Consider the following 19170-nt stretch of genomic DNA (forward strand, 5'->3'; position numbering starts at 1 on the left):
AAATATAAACATGAATGATAATACATACACACAAACCAACTGACTAAAGGACAGTATGCTTAGAGGAGGACTCCAAAGGAATAATTCCTCTGAACAACTAATGTACTGTTTATCAAAATGAATACCAGAAGTGAAAATATGTTTAGGGGGGAAGACAAAGGAGTGGGCATGTGAATGGAAGGAGGAAGGGTAGCAAATGTAGTAGTTATATTCAATGAACATTATGGACAAAATGAACTTACTATGTAATTCAAGGGTAGGGACAAGAGGTAGAAAATGGGGGAGAATGATGGAAGGGGTAACATTGACAAAGAAGCATTGTACTCATAATCTGATTTAGGAAATTATAACCCCTTTGCACAAGTGCTTAATAAAAACATAAAGTGAAGTAAAAAAAATGAAAGGCTTTATCAGTACCCTGTAACTTAATAATTAAAACAAAGTATATAAAGAAGATGAAGTTTCTTTGATTTGAAGACAAAAGGGAAGAATCAAAGATGAGAGTACCAAAGAAAGTAAGAGCCAGGATGGTGAGTTTTCCATCTATTCAAAGACTAATTGTAGGAAAGATATTCTTAATAACAAATCAATTAAAACTAACGACGTATTTTATGCATCCTGTTGAATAAGGACATGGCAATGATCTCACTATTTGAGGTAATAGTCTGAGAGTTAGTGGAGCTCCCTCCACTTCAGGTTTCTTTTCAAAAAAAAAAGACACTATCAAAAATGCTGGTATTTCTGCTTGACTCAGACATATACTAGTTATTGCAAATAAGGGAAACCATGGGACCTATGGTTTTTGGGGCCTGCTTACTTCACTTAATATAATTTTTTCCAAGTCTTTCCATTTCCTAACAAATGCGGCAATGTCATTCTTTCTGATGGAGGCATAGAATTCCATTGTGTATATATACCACATTTTCTTGATCCATTCATCTACTGAGGGGCATCTGGGTTGGTTCCAGATCTTTAGCTATGGCAAATGATGCTGCAGTACACAAAGTGGTGCTGGTAGCTTTAGTATGGTCCTGTTTGTGATCATTCGGGTAAATGCCCAAAAGTGGGATTGCTGGGTCATAGGGGAGCTCTATGAGGAGTCTTTTGAGGAACCTCCATACTACTTTCCAAAGTGGTTGAACAAGTCACCAACAATGCAGTAGGGTTCCCTTCTGTCCACATCCCCTCCAGCATCTGTTGTTATTAGAGTTCTTGATTATAGACATTCTAACTGGGGTGAGGTGGTATCTTAGTGTTGTTTTGATTTGTATTTCTTTTATGGCTAGAGAGGTTGAGCATTTCTTCATGTGTCTATTGGACATACTTCTTTCCTCTTCAGAGAAGTTTCTCTTTAAGTCTTTAGCCCACTTATTTATTGGGCAGTTGTTTCTTTGAGGATTTGTTGTTGGGGTATTTAATTTTTTGAGGTCCAGGTATATTTTAGATATGAGACCCTTGTCCATTGTATGACTAGTTAGGCAAAATGAACCCCATGATAAGGACACAAGTGGTGTTTTCTTTCTTGTTATTGTTTCTAACATATTTATAAGGTGATTGTTTTGTTGCTTTGTATGTCCCTCCCCCATGGTATAACCCCTGTTTTCACTGTATTTGATGCTGGTATAATTTGGGGAAGGGAAGGGGAAAAAACAAATTGTTTAAATAGGGACACAGGTGGACCTATTGCAACAATGAGATGTACAAAATGCTATGTTGAAAAACAAACTTTACAACTTTGGTGGGGAGGGGTTGGGGGAAGGGGTGCAGTCGTGGAGATGGGAGGGCAGGGATGGAAGGGGAAAAACAAAGGAGGAGGCAACAATGCTTGATAAGAAATGTACTTATTACTTTGCCCATGTAATTGTAACCCCTCTGTACGGTATTTTCACAATAAAAAAAACTTATTAAAAAGAAAAAAAAGAAAAATGCTGGTATTCCCTATCACTATGACTACTTATCTTCTCATAACCAGGTTTTACAAATTCATTTTCTACTTCACAACTTTAATTCTGGGCAGAAATAAATACTGAATTCTCTATTCAATTCTATTTAACACAACTTCTTTTACATATACTAATATGTACTTTTTAAGCTAAAACATATTTATCAGAAATTTATTATCTATCAATTTTACAGAATTAACACCTGATTAAAATTAAATACCTTGGGCATATGATGAACTAGGCACAGAAATAGTAATTTTTACAATTGCTTGTCATCTAAATTAATTACTTCCAACTATTCAGAGGTGGAATCTAATTTTTTTTAAGTTTAAAAAAAGTTAATCTTACCTCTGGAGCTCAAACTCAACATTTTAAAAAGAATTATGATACCATTAGCTTGTCTTAGTATTTTTAGAAATGTTAGCTAAAGGAACTTCAGAAAGAGAAATTTCACTGCATGAAAAATAACTGCAATGGAATAGTCATCAATTTATACTGTCAATCTAATTTTAAAAATCTAAAGTGATGAGTTTCCAACAATCTACCTAATATGGTTAAGAAACTCGTGCCTCAATTCTTACACTGAAGATAATGAAGCAGGAAAGAACACTAATGCCTTAGTACAATCATAAGTATCTAGAAAATACTGTCAAGTTATTTAAGGATAAAGTACAAAATGGCCCACGCTTTTAGAAAAGTAAATGAAAAATAACTTTGACACTTCCTATCTATGCAAGCTAAAAAAAAAAAAAAACAGATTAAACCCTCAAGAAAATATGAGTTAAAATGACATTACATTTTATGGTAAAGAGGGAAGAAGGACTTATCTTTCATATGAGACACTTAATTTTGAAATAATTGCACAAACCATGATAATAAAAAACTTAAAAGTATTCAATATATCAAAGGAGCAACCAATCTGGTTATCTCAACTTTAAAATTCGAAGTTGCCTATCTTTCTTTATAAACACTTCTAGTAATGGTACGTTGAAAAATCTATGACTGAATTTAGGTACAAAAAAACAATGTTTCTGCACCCAAAAATGTTAAAATAACAAGCATGTAAGCTGGGCACTGGTGACTCACACCTGTAATCCTAGCTGAGGCTGAGATCTGAGGATTGCAGTTCAAAGCCAACTCGGGCACAAAAGTCCATGAGACTCATATCTCCAATAAACCACTCAGAAAACCAGAAGTGGTGCAGTGGCTCAAATGTTAGAGTGCTAGCCTTTGAGCTGAAAAGCTGAGGGACACTGCCCAGGCCCAGAGTTCAAGCCCCATGACCGCCAAAAAAAAAAAAAAAAAAGAAGACAAGCATGTATAACTGACTGTTCTTTAAGCAAACCTGTGGGTTTAGAGACTACATTGAGTATGACTTAGCAAAGAGGGGGCTAATATCTATTAAATACCATCAGTTCTCAGAAAACAACTCAAATTTCCAACGTAGAACAGCTTTACTAAAGATTATATTCTACCTTTACTTTTGGGGACTTCTAAAGAAAACTATTTTACTCAAGTACATCTTTTCAAAAATGTTACTTATTAAGATGCTTGATGAAAAACAATTTTTCAAACACCAGAAAACAAAAGGATAAGATGTTCAAGACTCTAGAAAGAAAATGAGAAAGAATACAACTAGCAAACAGTTTTATCAAGGAGGGTAGAGGTCAAGATGATAGATTTCCTCACTTGTTGAAATGGATACACCAGAACTACCAGCAATTTGGTGATAATTTTGGGTGTAGTACTAAAATAGAAAGGAAAAGCATCACACAGAAAGCTGTATGGCCCAAAGGAAACCTAACTGTTGACAAGAGCCTAAGGGCACATGCAAGTACGCATCTTTATACTGGATGTGATACACTTACATGGCCCCTGTTGAATCTCTTGGGGACCAACAGTAAAGCAAGTTTAGAACTTCAAATCTTGAGACATCTATAGCAAGATGCTGATCCAATGTGGCTCCAAATATCTTCTGTTTTCCTGGCTCACCTGAAGAGGAAAAAACACTAGAGAGGATGTGTGAACTGTATTTCTTTATGTACTTTCTTCTAGAGCAACTGTCTGAACGTTTCAGCCCAATTCCTTATGAAATCTGGAGAAGAAACACTTGAAGGAAGGACTAGTGAAAATCAAAATTCAAATGAAAGGGGCTGTGAGGTGCCTAGAAAGAGAATACATGAGCAAAAGATGATTGCTGCAAGGAGACAGAAAAAGGAGACGAAAAATCCACAGCTGCTTTTCCCTTCACTCGCTCGCCCTAATTATTACCAAAATTTCACGAACTACCTCAACTTCTTACCACAATTTCAGAGTCAACAAGACAACATTCTGTGGAGGTTTTAACGCTTTATCAAGTCTCCCACCCATTTCTATGGCACTATTTAACAGCAGGGCAGGCTTTCAGATAACATGTTTTCTAAGAAAAGAGTCTGGTAGAATAGAGCATGAACCAATAAAGGAGAAGAAAAATTCACTGAGTTTATTAAAAAGCAAAAAAAGGAACTCACAGGATGGCATACCATACTGACAAAGTTTAATATATTTACAAAAGAGGTAGGGACACATTTCATGAAGTAAGAAATCAGAACCAATAAAGAAAAAGGAAGGAAAAAAGTAGTATCTAAATAATACAAAATATTTTTATAAAGCGACACAAACTATTTGTTTCAAATGGGAATATCATCCCTAGACAAGATAACCTTTAAAAAACTAAGAGAATCATATGTTATATACCATACAAAAAGTATAAAATCATAGTCCACAATATTAGCCCTTTTTATTTTTAACTTTTTTATCAACACATTTCACCTAAATTTTATATTCATGACATTCATGCAATATCCCAGCACATAAAACTTTTTTCAAACATTTCATTTTGATTAAAATTGATTTGACTATGTCTGTTAAAAATACTAGAATTTTCTGAAAATTAAAATTGGAGGATGAATTAGATCCTTACCTGACGTGGCTGTTCATTCATTCGTTGTGGGTCTGATTTCACTTTATTACTAGGATGGTTTGTGACTTTGGTTACAGGCTGTTTGAATATTGATGCTGTTTGTCTAATTGGCAATGTTGTATTCAAGTCTGGTTTACCCTGTGAATATAAGTGTTTTCATTAATTATTATATGTAAATACAATAGGAATTCCTTTCCTAGTCCAAAATGTATTATTTTGAGCTCAATTACTCCAAAATTATCATTCTGTATCAGTATTTTAAACACTCTAAATATACATTTTAGGCAGGCACTGGTGGCTCATACCTGTAATCCTAGCTACTTAGAAGGCTGAAAGCTGAAAACTGCAGTTCGAAGCCAACCTAGGCAGAAAAGTCAGTGGACTCTTATCTGCAGTTAACCACCAGAAAAACCAAAGTAGTGCTGGGGTTCAAAGTGGTAGAGCACTAGCCTTGAACAAAAGAACTCAGGGGCAGTACCCAAGCCCTGTGTTCAAATCCCACAATCTCTCTCTCTCTTTCTCTCTCTCTCTCTCTCACACACACACACACACAATACATACACTTTAAACACTTGATATGAGACATACATACATGAGTCTGATAACAAGTGCAAAGTTTTTAGCATGCTCCTAAATTAAGCAAATTTTGTCTATAAAATTTTTAGTGAATTTGATTAACAAGATACTAAGGACTTTTCAGAGTGAGGATAGTAAGCTTTTATAAAATCCTATAAATTAACATTTTTTTTTTGGGTCCGGTCGTGGGGACTGAACTCTGGGCCTGGGCGCTGTCCCTCAGCTCTTCAGCTCAAGGCTAGCGCTCTACCACTTGAGCCACAGCGCCACTTCCGGCTTTTTTCTTTTTGCTTATGTGGTGCTGAGGAATCGAACCCAGGGCCTCATGCATGCAAGGCAAGCGCTCTATCACTGAGCCACCTTCCCAGCCCTAAATTAACATTTTTACATAAAAATGAAATTACTAATTCTGGCAAACAAAACTCAATTTAGAAGAATGTGATAAAATAAGGAAGTACAGGTTTAACATGTTTAAGCTCAAAGTTTATAATGTTTTGAGCACCGATGACACAAGTAGAAAGTTCCATACCTAGTTTCATGTGACATGCTGCAATGAAAAGCTGCATTCTAGTGAGGAGAAAATGTGGCATAAGATTGTAATTCACTTCATTTGCAACACTCAACAAAAAGGATAGGGAGAAAACCCAATTTCAACTGTTTGGATATATACATTTAGTGAAAAATGCAAACAATATGTCCTGGATCATGTTGACAGGATAGGTGATTAATTTATGGAATATTTGATGAGCTTGTGTGTTTACTACTTCCAGATTGAAACTGTAACATCAACTTCCATACTCCCAGAGATTCCCCTACCTAAGCTCACCTCAGAATCACCCAGGAGAGGTATTTTTCTTTCTTGCTATTGTTTCTAACGTATTTAGGTACCATGTGATTTTTTTTTTTTTTTGCTGCTTTGTATGTCCCTCCCCCAAGGTATAATCCTGTTTTCACTGTATTTGATGTAGGTATAATTTGGGGAGGGAAAGGAAAAAAAAACAAATTGGTTAAATAGGGATACAGGTTGACCCACTGCAACAGTGAGATGTACAAGACATTATGTTGGAAAACGAACTTGGTAAGAAATGTACTCATTACCTTGCTCATGTAACTGTAACAATAAAAAACTTACTTAAAAAAAAAAAAGGACCATCCAGGAAACCATTCAAATACCAACAAGAAGGCCCCAATCCCAGAGGAGAGTGTGGTTCAATAGTAACCCGGAGTGGGCCCTAAAAATTTGTATTACTAAGGTCTCCAGGGCTGTGATGTAAGCAGCACACTTAGGGAAGTATTACTCAAAACAAAGATTACCAACTGGTGGCAGGTGAAGTACCTGTCATCAATAGATTCAATTTTCAATGCTTCTAGTAAAGTAAGCCAATAGCTAAAGATCTAGAGTGATAGTACAAAACCCATAATTCCAGCTTCTTGAAAACACTTAAAGATGAAAAAGTGCTGGAATGGACTTGGTTTGATGACCACCATCCACGAGTGATTAGTCATGGGTGCCACTAGAAGTGTCCCTGTCCCCTTAGGCAATACTCCTCATAACTCACATTTGCACTACCTATCTGGGACCTACTGGCATAGTTTGTGGTCACTGCGTAAGGAATATTGGTATTCTGTGAATTGTTACAATATTATTTTGATCCATTATTAGTGAGACCCTTACCCTTTCCTCTCTTCCTACAACCTCCCCCTTTGCTATACTGTACACTGGCCATTTGTATCATTCTATTATTTTAATTTTCTCCCAAAGTTTGTGCTTACCTTTGAGATAGTCATCTCATTGACTTCAATAATATTGTCCCGCAAGTTTTACAAAAAATAACTCATAAATATTCAGATTTAACTGACTGCAAAATAACCCCTTAAGAATGTCACCTCGAAAGTATGAGTTCCAAGCATTTTTTAAAGCTTCCCTGGTAATTCTGTGGTGCAAAAGTTTGGGAATGTCTGATTTATGACCCTGGACAGCATTCCCAGGCTGGAAGTCATCAGTACTCAATCCTGCACAGGCTTAACACATAAATGCCTATGGAAAACCGTTTCTGGCACTAAGTATAATCATGTGATTATGCATCACTAAGCAATATCTGGCTTGGTTTTTTAACCTTTTTTTGTTTGGTAATGAGGAAGAATATTCTCTACTGGCACTAGAACATCTACTGACACACAATTTTATTGTAGCTGTTTGTATGAGCAAACATCATCCGTCATTAGCTTATCAGTGTTACAAAGAAAAACCAGAGGCAAAAGGGACTGTTCTAAACTACAAATTCTGAATCCAAAGACTGGAAGTGTAGAACTTGTAAAACTATTATTGTTATATCCCCTCTTGCCACTGTATTTGATTTTGGTACCCTGATATTGTATACACATTTATTTTAATTAGGGAAAGAAAGGAGAACAACAGAATGGTGAGACAAAAAAAAAAAAACAATGAAACAGCGATAGATACCAGACAATATGTTGGAAATCATCTGTACAACTTGGAGGGGTGGGGGAGGAAAAGCGGGGGGAAAATGAGGGAAGAGGTAACAAGTTTGACTGTAACCCCTCTGTATATCACTTTGACAATAAAAAAAAACTAAAAAGTGATTAATGTTGATGCCTTGCATAGGAATATGATTTGGGTGCAATAAAGAACAAACAGGGAGAGGCTGGCTAAAATATCCAAAATACACAGTAACTTCCAGGGTCGATGAGATGGTTTGTTCCCCAATGGTCCAGAAACAAAGAGTGTGCTGCTCCAGACCCTTATCCTGTTCAGGAATTTACTGTCTTTTCTCTTTTTAACTGGAGACAAGCTGAACAACTCATTTTTTTTACTAATTAATTTTGTATTCCAAAACCAAATCACATAAAGCTGAGTAATTTAGAAGTTAGACTCACATGTTTTCCCAGAAGCTGTCACAAAACCAATAAATTGTATTACTACTCTCCTCTGGGGACTGCCAACCAGTCAGTTAATGCAGGCCTGGCCCCTGGCTAAGTTTTTCTAAATTACCAATCTGCCGTAAACTTAGTTGTTTAAAAGCAAGCACTCTTGCATTGGACAGGATTATAGGTGTTCCTGTATTTGAATTCCTCTTTCAAATATATATTGAGTGAAGCCCAACTTTTTATACATAAACAGGCAAATGCATTAACTTTAGAATTGTTTCAAAATTTTGTCAAGTCCCATTGAACAGGCTGGCCCGCCAATCAAAACACAAATGAAGGGCTGGGAAGGTGGCTCAGTGGTAGAGCGCTTGCCTTGCATGAGGCCCTGGGTTCGATTCCTCAGCACCACATAAACAAAAAAAAAAAAAGCCAGAAGTGACACTGTGGCTCAAGTGGTAGAGCGCTAGCCTTGAGCTGAAGAGCTGAGGGACAGCCCAGGCCCAGAGTTCAGGCCCCACGACCGGACCCAAACAATAAAATAAAAAATAAATAAACGAATTTCAGATTAATATGTGTACCCATCCCAAAGTGTTTAAGTGTTGGAGCATATAACATATCCCTTTAGTTGTGGACAGGAATTTTAAAATAAACTATTTTTAAAAGTGTTTCTTCTCTTTCCAATACATGCCGTGATTCTTTATATACTCACAGGGGAAAATATGCAGGTAAAAATTAACTTTAAGCTGGGCACTAGTGGCTCAGTCCTATAATCCTAGCTAATCAGGAGGCTGAGTGAGATCAGAGGATTGCAGTTTGATGCTAGGCCAGGCAAGAAAGTCCGTGAGACTCTTATGTCCAATAAACTTCTGAAAAAAAGTTGGAAGTGAAGCAGTGGCTCAAGTGTAGGATGCTAACAACAACAACAAAAAGTCAGAACTCAGGCCCCCACCCCAGGACTAGCACACACCAAAAAATAATAAACTTTTAATAGAAAATCAAGGACATGGAGAAAACAAATTTTGTTTGAAAAGGAGTGATAGTAGACTGTAATGTAGATTTTTAAACATGATATAGTTATTATGGTCAGAAAGGATGCACATCAATTAATGAGGAAACAATAGTCCAAGAATTAAATCTACAAGAAAATGTAAAAAGGAAATCAATAGCACAACAAATAGGAAGCGCATTTGAAATGCTTCATTCTTCCCTAACCTTCCATAGGGGGAGGCTGGGAAGGGATGTGAAGGGTAAACAAAGGAGGAGGCTGCAATGCTTGATAAGGAATGTATGCATTATCCTGCCCATGTAATTGTAACCCCTCTATACAGTATGTTCACACAAAAAAATAAAACTAAAAAAAAAAAAAAAAGAATATAAGATTGAGGGCTGGGAAGATGGCTCAGTGGTAGAGTGCTTGCCTTGCATGCATGAGGCCCTGGGTTTGATTCCTCAGCACCACATAAGCAGAAAAAAAAAAACGGAAGTGGCGCTGTGGCTCAAGTGGTAGAGCGCTAGCCTTGAGCTGAAGAGCTGAGGGACAGCGCCCAGGCCCAGAGTTCAGGCCCCACGACCGACAAAAAATATATATATATAAGATTTAAAGACCAACTCAGTGCCAGTGATTCTGAGGACTAAACTATGTGGCCTCCTTTCTAACCTTATCTAACCTGGTTACAGAATGGCCTGTAGGTAAGGGAAAGTACATATCACAGACAAGTGCTTATCAAAGATCCTTTGTATTCCTACCTAGGAAGAGAATTTTGAAAATACATCTACATTTTAAAACAGAGATCAGGATCATCTACTTTATTCAAGTTAAAAGAATGTACTTAAATATCTGAAATAGCAACACTTTAATAACAAATTGCTATATTACTTTAAATTTAACAGAATCTTTTTTTTTTTGGGTCCGGTCATGGGGCCTCAACTCTGAGCCTGGGCACTATCCCTCAGCTCTTCAGCTCAAGGCTAGCACACCACCACTTGAGCCATAGTACCACTTCCGGCTTTTTTTTTTCTGCTTATGTGGTGCTGAGGAATCGAACCCAGGGCCTCATGCATGCAAGGCAAGCACTCTACCACTGAGCCACGTTCCCAGCCCAAATCTAACAGAATCTTAACACACATGGTAAAACTCTTCAGTAGTTTTTTTTTTCTTTTCCTATGTGGTGTGGTTGATCTTGAGCCTGCAAGGAGCTAGCTCCAGATTTCTCCTTATTCATATTTCTTTCCCTCCAATTCTTACATATCCAAAGCAGAGAACAGAAGACATGCCTTCATTGGAGGGCATTCTGAGTAGCTGAAATCTTATTTCTTCTCCCATAGTTAAGAATTCCATTTTCATTTACTTCCTATTTTAAATTTAAATTTTTTATGTATTCTCATATTTCCTGGTTTATTATAATTACTAGTATATAAACTGTAAGGTCCATTTCTGGATGCTGAGCAGACCCTGCCCAGTACCTGTGTTACCTAGGCAACTGGGACGCCTGGAAGAGGTCACATCTGGATCTGATGTGGCCACACCTTTCTCCCACCTGGTCCCACTTCCCTTTACCTGAACACACCCTTCCCCGCCCCTACCGTATATACGGCCTAACCCAGGGCCAGACACCCTCTTTGCCAGCCGTGTGGAGTGCCAACGTGGCCTGGTCCCAGTAGGTCTACTGAATAAACCTACCTGAATACCATGTGCAGGCTGTGGTTCTTACTCAGCTACCTCTTTTTAAAAACATAACATAACCCACCCAGAATGTTCTAAAACTTTTAATGCTTGTTAAAATAGAAAATAGAAAGATATATAAATGTGGGTAATTGAAAAGGTGTCCTTCCTGCCTTGATACTGAGTTTTACTATGATATCCAGACTGGCCTGGCCTGGATTCCAATGGTTCTCCTACTTCAGCCTCCCAAGTAGCTCAGATTACAGGTAAACAAGCTGCACCAGCTTGTAGGGGAAAAAAATTAGTAACTTCATGCTCTTACAATGGGACAAGAGTTTCGCATTCTTTTTTAATAGATATAACACTAAAACCCTTGTTTATGTAATTAAGCAGAATAAGACATTTCATGTCACTCAAATTTCTGAACTCCTTTGAGTTATGTTACAATATCATCTGGAAAACCAGCCCCCAAAAAAAGTATTTTTCTAAACTTTGTGAGAAGAACGATTATTGAGATGTGTTCATTTTATCAATCCAATATTTCAAATCACTCCTTTGCTGGAAAGATCCATGTCACCCCTTTGCACAGCACAGTCTCAACAGTAGGGATTGACCCTATAGATTGTAAGTGACTTTTAACTAGGTTTCAAATAGTCACACCAAAGTTTATTGTAGGATTTAATGCTCTCACAGGTCTACAACCTACAAAGTTAGGAAAACTTCTCAGGACTGGTAAAATTTTGTAAAAGAAAGATATCAATGAGCAGAAACCTGAGCTTCAAACTAAATCTTATCAAAGCCGTAATATGAGCAAATAATGTCCCAAATCTACCTTTACTACTGTATGATATCCAAGTCCATGCCCTCCCAAAAGATTCTATCAGTATGCACACATAAAGCCCCAATATTATGATAAACCTAGTATCATACCAAAGTAATTATTCTTATCAATCGGCCTACCTGCCAACAAAAGTTCTGCTTCAGATAAAGTGGTAGAACCCAAGTCCTGACCAAAAAAAGAAAAAGAAAAAGAAAGCTCAGGGACAGCAAACAGGCCCTGGGTTCAAGCTCAGAATCAAAACCTTAAAATAATAATAGTAAATCATGCCTAAGCACATAGAACATACTTTACAACTACTGCAGGTGTATAAAATGCTATGATATTAGGTCCTATGTTGTGCAAGCTCTATACTTGTCTCCTGTCTTACACTTACAGATGATAAATAAAAAATATAATTAAATGTAAGCCATATGATCCATGTCAAAATTAAGCCAAGTAGAGAGTCATATGTATTATCTACCTCCAGCTCATCAATATCAATTAGTCTCTAGACTTGTTCCACTTACTGCTATGTAATGTTAAATTACACTTAAAATAAATATAACTAGTATCTTCCTCTGAATCACACAGCCCTACAAAAGCACCAAGTAGGAAAATAATCCAAAGTATAATTGGTGGTTTTAGCAAAGTCATAACCACAGCTTTATCATGAATGGAAAAAAATTTAACGAATCAAACTACAAATAAACTAACACATCCAAACTAACTGTACACTGGCCAGAGATAATACTACATTGCTCTTAAAGAGTTAAACTAGAAACCAGTGGCTCACATTTATAAATCTAGCTACTCAGGAAGCAGAGATCTACGGATTGAGGTTCAAAGCCATCCTGGGCAGGAAAGACTGTGAGACTCTTCTAATAAACTCCAATCCCACCTCCCCTCCCCCCCACAAAAAAATGTTGGGAGTGAAGTGGTGGTGGCTCAAGTGGTACAGTGTTAGCTAAAAAGAAAAGGAGGGGACAGTACCTAGGCCCCGAGTTCAAGCCCCAAAACCAGCATCTCTCCCCCACAAAAAAATAAAAGAGCTAATGTCTAGATATGTTCAATTATGAATTCGAAAATTTAGATCATCTCATTGTAAGAAACACCACATTATCTTGGACTAAGGTCAAGAATAAAGCCAGTATTTGTGGCTCTAAGTTGCTCTAAGAAAAATTTCTGTACACAATTCTAGTCAAAATTATACCAAACTTAATCCCATTCCACCTTCTATCCTTGTCTACTCAGATTAACTAAATGTCCTTATCTCCATATCATGTGTCATCCATTATTCATCCCTGTAGTAATCTGTTCAGTAACCTCTACATTTACTTCCACTAAAAATGTTTAGTATACACAAGTATGTATCGTTAACTCTCCTGAAGAAAATTTACTAAATATGATGCACACTGATCATTTGTATATTTTTCTAATTCTAGCTATGAGCTGTTACAGTAATGATCTCAAGTTTAAGAATCTCTTCATCTTACCATTCTAGTTCCAATATTTACACAATATATGCTTTCATAACTGATCAGCAGACATTCCTACAACCTCAGTAATTTCTTAACTATTACCTCCAATTGCTGGCCTTACTGAGACTGTCCCTTGAAGATAGTCCCTTGCCTAAAATTCTCTCATTCTAAAGGTTGTAAGAGTGTGCTTTTATTCTGCAGTAGAGACCACCACTTTATGCATACTAGTCTAGCCCTCTCTCTCTTGATCACTTAAATATTTTGTGAAGATAATTAAACCAGACATCGTCTAAGCATAGCTGAGAACCTAGGATATAGTCATATAGCATCTAAGTCTGTGTTTATAGACACAATAATACACTATCCATCTTAACCCAAGATAATTTATGAGAAATTAATAGCAGACTTTACAGCAGATCGCAAACAAATGATACTCTTTATTTCCAAATACATCCAATGTGCATATATAAATGTGATGACAAAACTATGTCATTCAATGGTACTAGAACTGTCAAGAGTCATACTAGTGTTAGGGAATTTGAATTTTTTTTAGATTTGCAGGTTTAATTTATATAATTTTGGTGTTAGGAGACAGAAACACAAAGAATTCACTTGTTTTCCAACATGAAACATTAAAAATTATAGTAAAAAAGATAAGCAGCTGGGCACCAATGGCTCATGCCTATAATCCTAGCTACTTGGGAGACTGAGATCTAAGGATCATGGTTTGAAACAAGCCCAAGCAGAAAAGTCTGAGACTCTTTATCTCCAACTAATCACAGAAAAAGCAGGAAGTGGCACTGTGGCTCAAGTGATAGAGTGCTAGAGCAAAAGGGGCTCAGGGACAGCATCCAGACCCACAGTTAAAGATAAGCTACCTGAAGGTTCTCTAAACATATTTTGCTTTCAGACTCACTGTGTTCTTCTAATTATGGATTGTTTCCAATTAAATTTGTTTAGAAACTATTTCCATGTCTCTTCTTTCTTTTCTTCTTGAAATGTTGGGTCATTTCTCTAGAACATGAATACCTCTTCTTTGAAAAGTCAAAGCCTATCTAAATGCCTAAAATTTAGCTTTTATTGTTTGGACTACACAGTCAAATATGGTGCCCCTAAGCATATGAGGCTATTTAAATTGAATAAAAATAAACATTTAGGTTTTCAGTCAAACTAGCCATATCAAGCACCCAACAGCCACATGAGTGTGTGTGGCTCAGAGATTTCCATCATGACTGGAGTTCCATGAGATGTGTGGTTCTGTAACATCTTTCTGGCAGTAAGCTCTGAGAATACCACTAACTTCAAGTATCAATTTTGACTGATGGCTTACAAATCTTTCTGTAGCCTTTGTCCACTATCCTAATGTAAGACCTCCACGCAACTGTGTGGCTTCATCTTTGCTTTAAGGTCTATCAAAAAAGTGGTTGGTGGGAAATAATTATGTCAGTCACAAGGAAATCAATAAAGTATAGTGTAATCAAGAACGGAACTGATGTTTATGGTCAGGATAAGACTGAGTCTGAGACAAGTACAAATAAATAGTAATAAACCACAGTGTACATTAATCAAAAACAAAGCCCTACAAAGCTATCTTTCTAAACACAGTTGAAATATTCACCATCAATAAACTTACCTTTGATATAAAAGTTACATTATGATGACAACTTATAATTATCCCCAAAAATTGTAATTTAGCCTACATCAAACATTATTTTGTTTTCTGTATCTCTAATTCTTTTTTTAAAAGCTACTCAAAGCCAGGTGCCAGTAGCTATAGCCACAGCACCACTTCTGGTTTTTCTGGTGGTTAACTGGAGATGAGAGCTTCACAGGCTTTCTTGTCCGGGGCTGGCTTTGAACTATGACCCTCCGATCTCAGCCTCCTGAGTAGCCAGAATTATAGGCATGAGTCACTAACACCCCACATGAGAGCTAATTTTTAAAAACACAAAGTGAGTACTTAACTGAAATACAGTCAGATGACTAATGTATGAACATTAGACCAGGTCCCCAAATCTTCACCAAGAAAGTCAGAAAGTAATAAAAATGAAAGGCATTTCAAAATACTGTATGGTATATTCATTTATTAAATAAACATTTATCACCACTATAAAAGTCTAGAAGAGGAGGATAGTTAAACATTTAGCAGTGTTTATTAAAGTACCTACCGTGAACTTGGTTTTGGACCACATACACAAAGCTGTAACCTAAAGACAAAAAAGACAGGTCCCTGCCCTCATGGAGCTCACAGTCTAGCTGAAGCAGACAGCACAGACACAATGGCAAAGCAATAGCAAGCAATATGGAAGGACTGCTGCTGCCTGGAGAATGCAGGATAGGCTTCCCAGAAATGGAGACAGTGGAGCTGGGCCTTGGATGAGCAGATCGCCAGATGGAGGGGAAGGGGGAGCGCATTCCAAGCAGAGGAAACAGCACATAAGCAAGCAGAATCTTGAAAGCACATGCCATGATGCGGGATGAGTGGTCCAGGGAAGCTAGAGCAGAAAGGTGCACACAAACTAGAGATGAATTAGGTTTGGACTTTTAATGATGAACCATAACTGTTAGGAAGTAAATCTTCAAATTACACTACAGGTAGCTAAACTTTGCTTTCTGATAATGCATTCTCTTCATTTCATGAATATATGGAATCTTTCTGTAAATACTCGGCACTATGTTTAGTTTTATAAAGAAAACATAGATATAAATCTTAAGAGATATATAGCTTGGTTCTCTACTGTTATACTATAGAGAGAGAGAGAGAGACAGATAGATGTCATGCTTTTGTGGGGATTTTTGGTCACAGATGAGTTAGAACTGAGGGCCTGGTACTTGCTAGGCAAGCGCTCTTCCACTTGAGCCATACTCTCAGTCTTTTTACTTCTAGTTTGCTTTTCAGATAGTGTCTCAAGCTAACTTTGCCTCAGACCTCATTCCTCCTACTTCTGCCTCCCAGGTAGCTGGGAATTACAGGGATGTACTGACACACCTATGAGCATATTAACTACCCCTCCCCCCAAAAAAAAGGTTTATTTAAACTGCAATCACAGCTTATAGATATCCTTACACTTAATCCTAGTTTTCCCAACTTGAGCTCCTTTTACTTCCATTATTAGCTCTTATTTTTCTAAATACTTTCACAACTATTAGACCAAACTAACTCCAAAGTTAAGCAACATAAAGGCAATTTAGCCTTCCCTTCCCATGCTGCCTCCCTAAACAAGTTACCTGCCAATGTCCCTATGGAAACCAATGACAGATATTATGACATGAGCAAAGTGCACTCTGAACTCCAGACCAATTTTTATGAACTACTGTGAAACAAGCTATTAAATCAAATTCTGAATACTTTTTTTCCCCAAGTATGATATAGACATACCTTACCCCTCAGGAAAAGTAAAAAACACAAAGAAAATAGCTTGGGTCAGAAAATTTCCTACACTGGACACCAAGCTAATCAAGGTAACTTAGTGCTAAGGCAGATGATAGCTCAGGGAAGGGGAAATAGGAAAAGGAATTAATGCAGTTCAATACTTTGGCATATATTTTATACTGTTATATAAATTCCATTATATAAAAATAATCATGCTACGGGAATTTTAGCACCTTAACTTTACAAATGAAAAGCCTGAGACAAAAAAAGAAGGACGTTGCCTAGGACCACATTAGCTAGTAGGTAGCAGTCAGTTCACCAAACCATGCCTACCTGGTTCAAAGCCCTGGCGTCCACACAGTCTCTGGGGTACCAAAATGAATACTGTACTCAAAAGGACTGATTAGTCAAATCCCATTTCCTGCTATTTTTTTCATACTTGTAGTGTGGGACAGTTATCAATGTCAAAAATACATACATATAGATCTCTAAAAGCGATAGGAATAAAAAAATTAACAACTGATAATGAAATTTCTAAAAGAGCTGACTTGGGCATCTGCATTGGTAATGATGACTTCAACCTCCATTTCTGGCTCAATACTGAGGGAAATCATCTGCTTGACAACCTCGCAAGGATTGTATATGTCGATGAGTCGCTTGTGGTGACACATGTTTAGTTGCCCTTGAAGGAAAAGAAGTTTGTCATATGACAACAGTGGATGCTTTATTACAATTAAACTAGTATTATAATTCAAATGCGACATGCTTAAAGTGCTATACAATAAATTAGCAACCAAGCTGCTCAGGAAAATTAAGAGCTAATAGGAAAATCTCTAATCATGGTCTTAGGGGTGATCCTGAGACTCAACACTCTAAACATTACCAAGATTCAAAAAACTGCCCTTTCTCAAATTCTAAACCTGAAAACTTTTACGCTAATGATAAGTTATATGGTAAGGCTATTTACCACATTAAATTTAATTTAAATTTAATTAAAGCAGTAATAACTATTTTAAGGGAAAAACAGGAAACTCAGACAAGGAATACTAACAAAGAAATCTTCTGTAAATCATTCCAATAGGTCAAAAAATGTGATGCATGTTGGCCAAGAGACATTGAATTGTCATATTCTACTATGCAGAATTTACTTAAGGCTTTTTTGTGTGTCTATACTTCCAAATAACAGAAAATAAATCACATTTGTAAGATGAAAAGCTTGTCAACAAGCAAAAGATAATTCGGACAGCCAAAATTTCAATGGTATAATTATAATGTAAGATACTTTTGGAAATAGTGTGAAATGGCATATATATTCCATAAATAAATTAACCAACCTTATTTTGATTGAGAGAATCATTCCGCAGTCTTTGCTTGTTCTTCTGTAATTTACTAGGCATCATCTTTCCAGTTCTGAAGTCAAAACTGCTGAGGTCAACAGTATTTCCCAGGTATCTTGCCAACTGAGGTTTGCTTCTGAACTTCTTTCCACTTGGACTACAAGAGAAACAATGTTAATTGTACAAAAGGCAGTAATAACATTCTACATCTCTGCACAAATCTTTTCCTCATGTATTTCTTTCCCTGCCCCCTTCAACTGTTACAATTTCACAGGTTCACTTTTTAAAGAACTATTATGTTTTGCTTGGTGTGGTAGTTATACCTGTAATCCTAGCTATTACAGAAGGCAGAGACTGCAGACGGAGGCCAACCTAGGCAAAAAATAGTTAAAGACTCCATCTCAACCAGCGGTGGCATGCACTTGCTATTCCAACTACAAAGAAATGTAAGCATGAGGATCATAGCCCAGGCTGGCCTAGTCAAAACTGTATCCAAAAGAGTAAGTAGAAATGCTACAAACTGCATTGAACAGATGTTGCTCAGATTACCCCACTATTAATTCACTCAGCAACTGCTAGAGAACTAGTATAACCTGCAGCAGAGCACAGCATAACTGTTCTTTTTCTTGTTTTCTTCTTTTTTTAATGTATCTTTTATTGTAAAATACTGTACAGAGGGGTTAGTTACATAAGTAAGGTAATGAGTACATTTCCTATCCAGCATTGTTACCAGTCCTTTGTTTTTCCTACCATCACTTCCCTCCCTACCTCTTCCCTCCCACCCCAAAAGTTGTAAAGTTCATTTTCAACATAGTGTCTTGTAATCTCAATGGGTCAACCTGTATATTTCAGCATTTTGTTATTTCCCTTCCCCTCCCCAAATTAGAAAAAATGGATATACAAGATGCAGGGCACAGGAATGAAATACAGTGAAAACAGAGGTTATATCATGGGGGAAGAACATATAAAAGAAACAACAAAAAAAAATGACATAGCTTTAGAAGAGGAAATAAGAATGGCCAATAGACACATGAGGAAATGTTCAACCTCTCTAGCCATAAAAGAAATGCAAATCAAAACAACATTGAGATTCCACCTCACCCCAGTTAGAATGGCTATAATCAAGAACT

General features: G+C 36.9%; 1 protein-coding gene across 1 annotated transcript in view; it reads right to left on the minus strand.

Moving 5' to 3' along the window:
• Positions 1-19170, minus strand: part of Mbd2 (methyl-CpG binding domain protein 2) — a 62455-nt gene that overhangs the window by 24562 nt on the left and 18723 nt on the right. Inside the window, exons 3-4 of the mRNA XM_013018887.1 lie at positions 18038-18197; positions 4906-5043 (exon numbers count right to left, since the gene is read on the minus strand). Coding sequence (XP_012874341.1) covers positions 4906-5043; positions 18038-18197 — 298 coding nt within the window. The remainder of the gene's footprint in view (positions 1-4905; positions 5044-18037; positions 18198-19170) is intronic.

This window comes from Dipodomys ordii, unplaced genomic scaffold, assembly GCF_000151885.1.
Source record: "Dipodomys ordii isolate 6190 unplaced genomic scaffold, Dord_2.0 Scaffold43, whole genome shotgun sequence".
Classification (NCBI taxonomy): Eukaryota; Metazoa; Chordata; class Mammalia; order Rodentia; family Heteromyidae; genus Dipodomys; species Dipodomys ordii.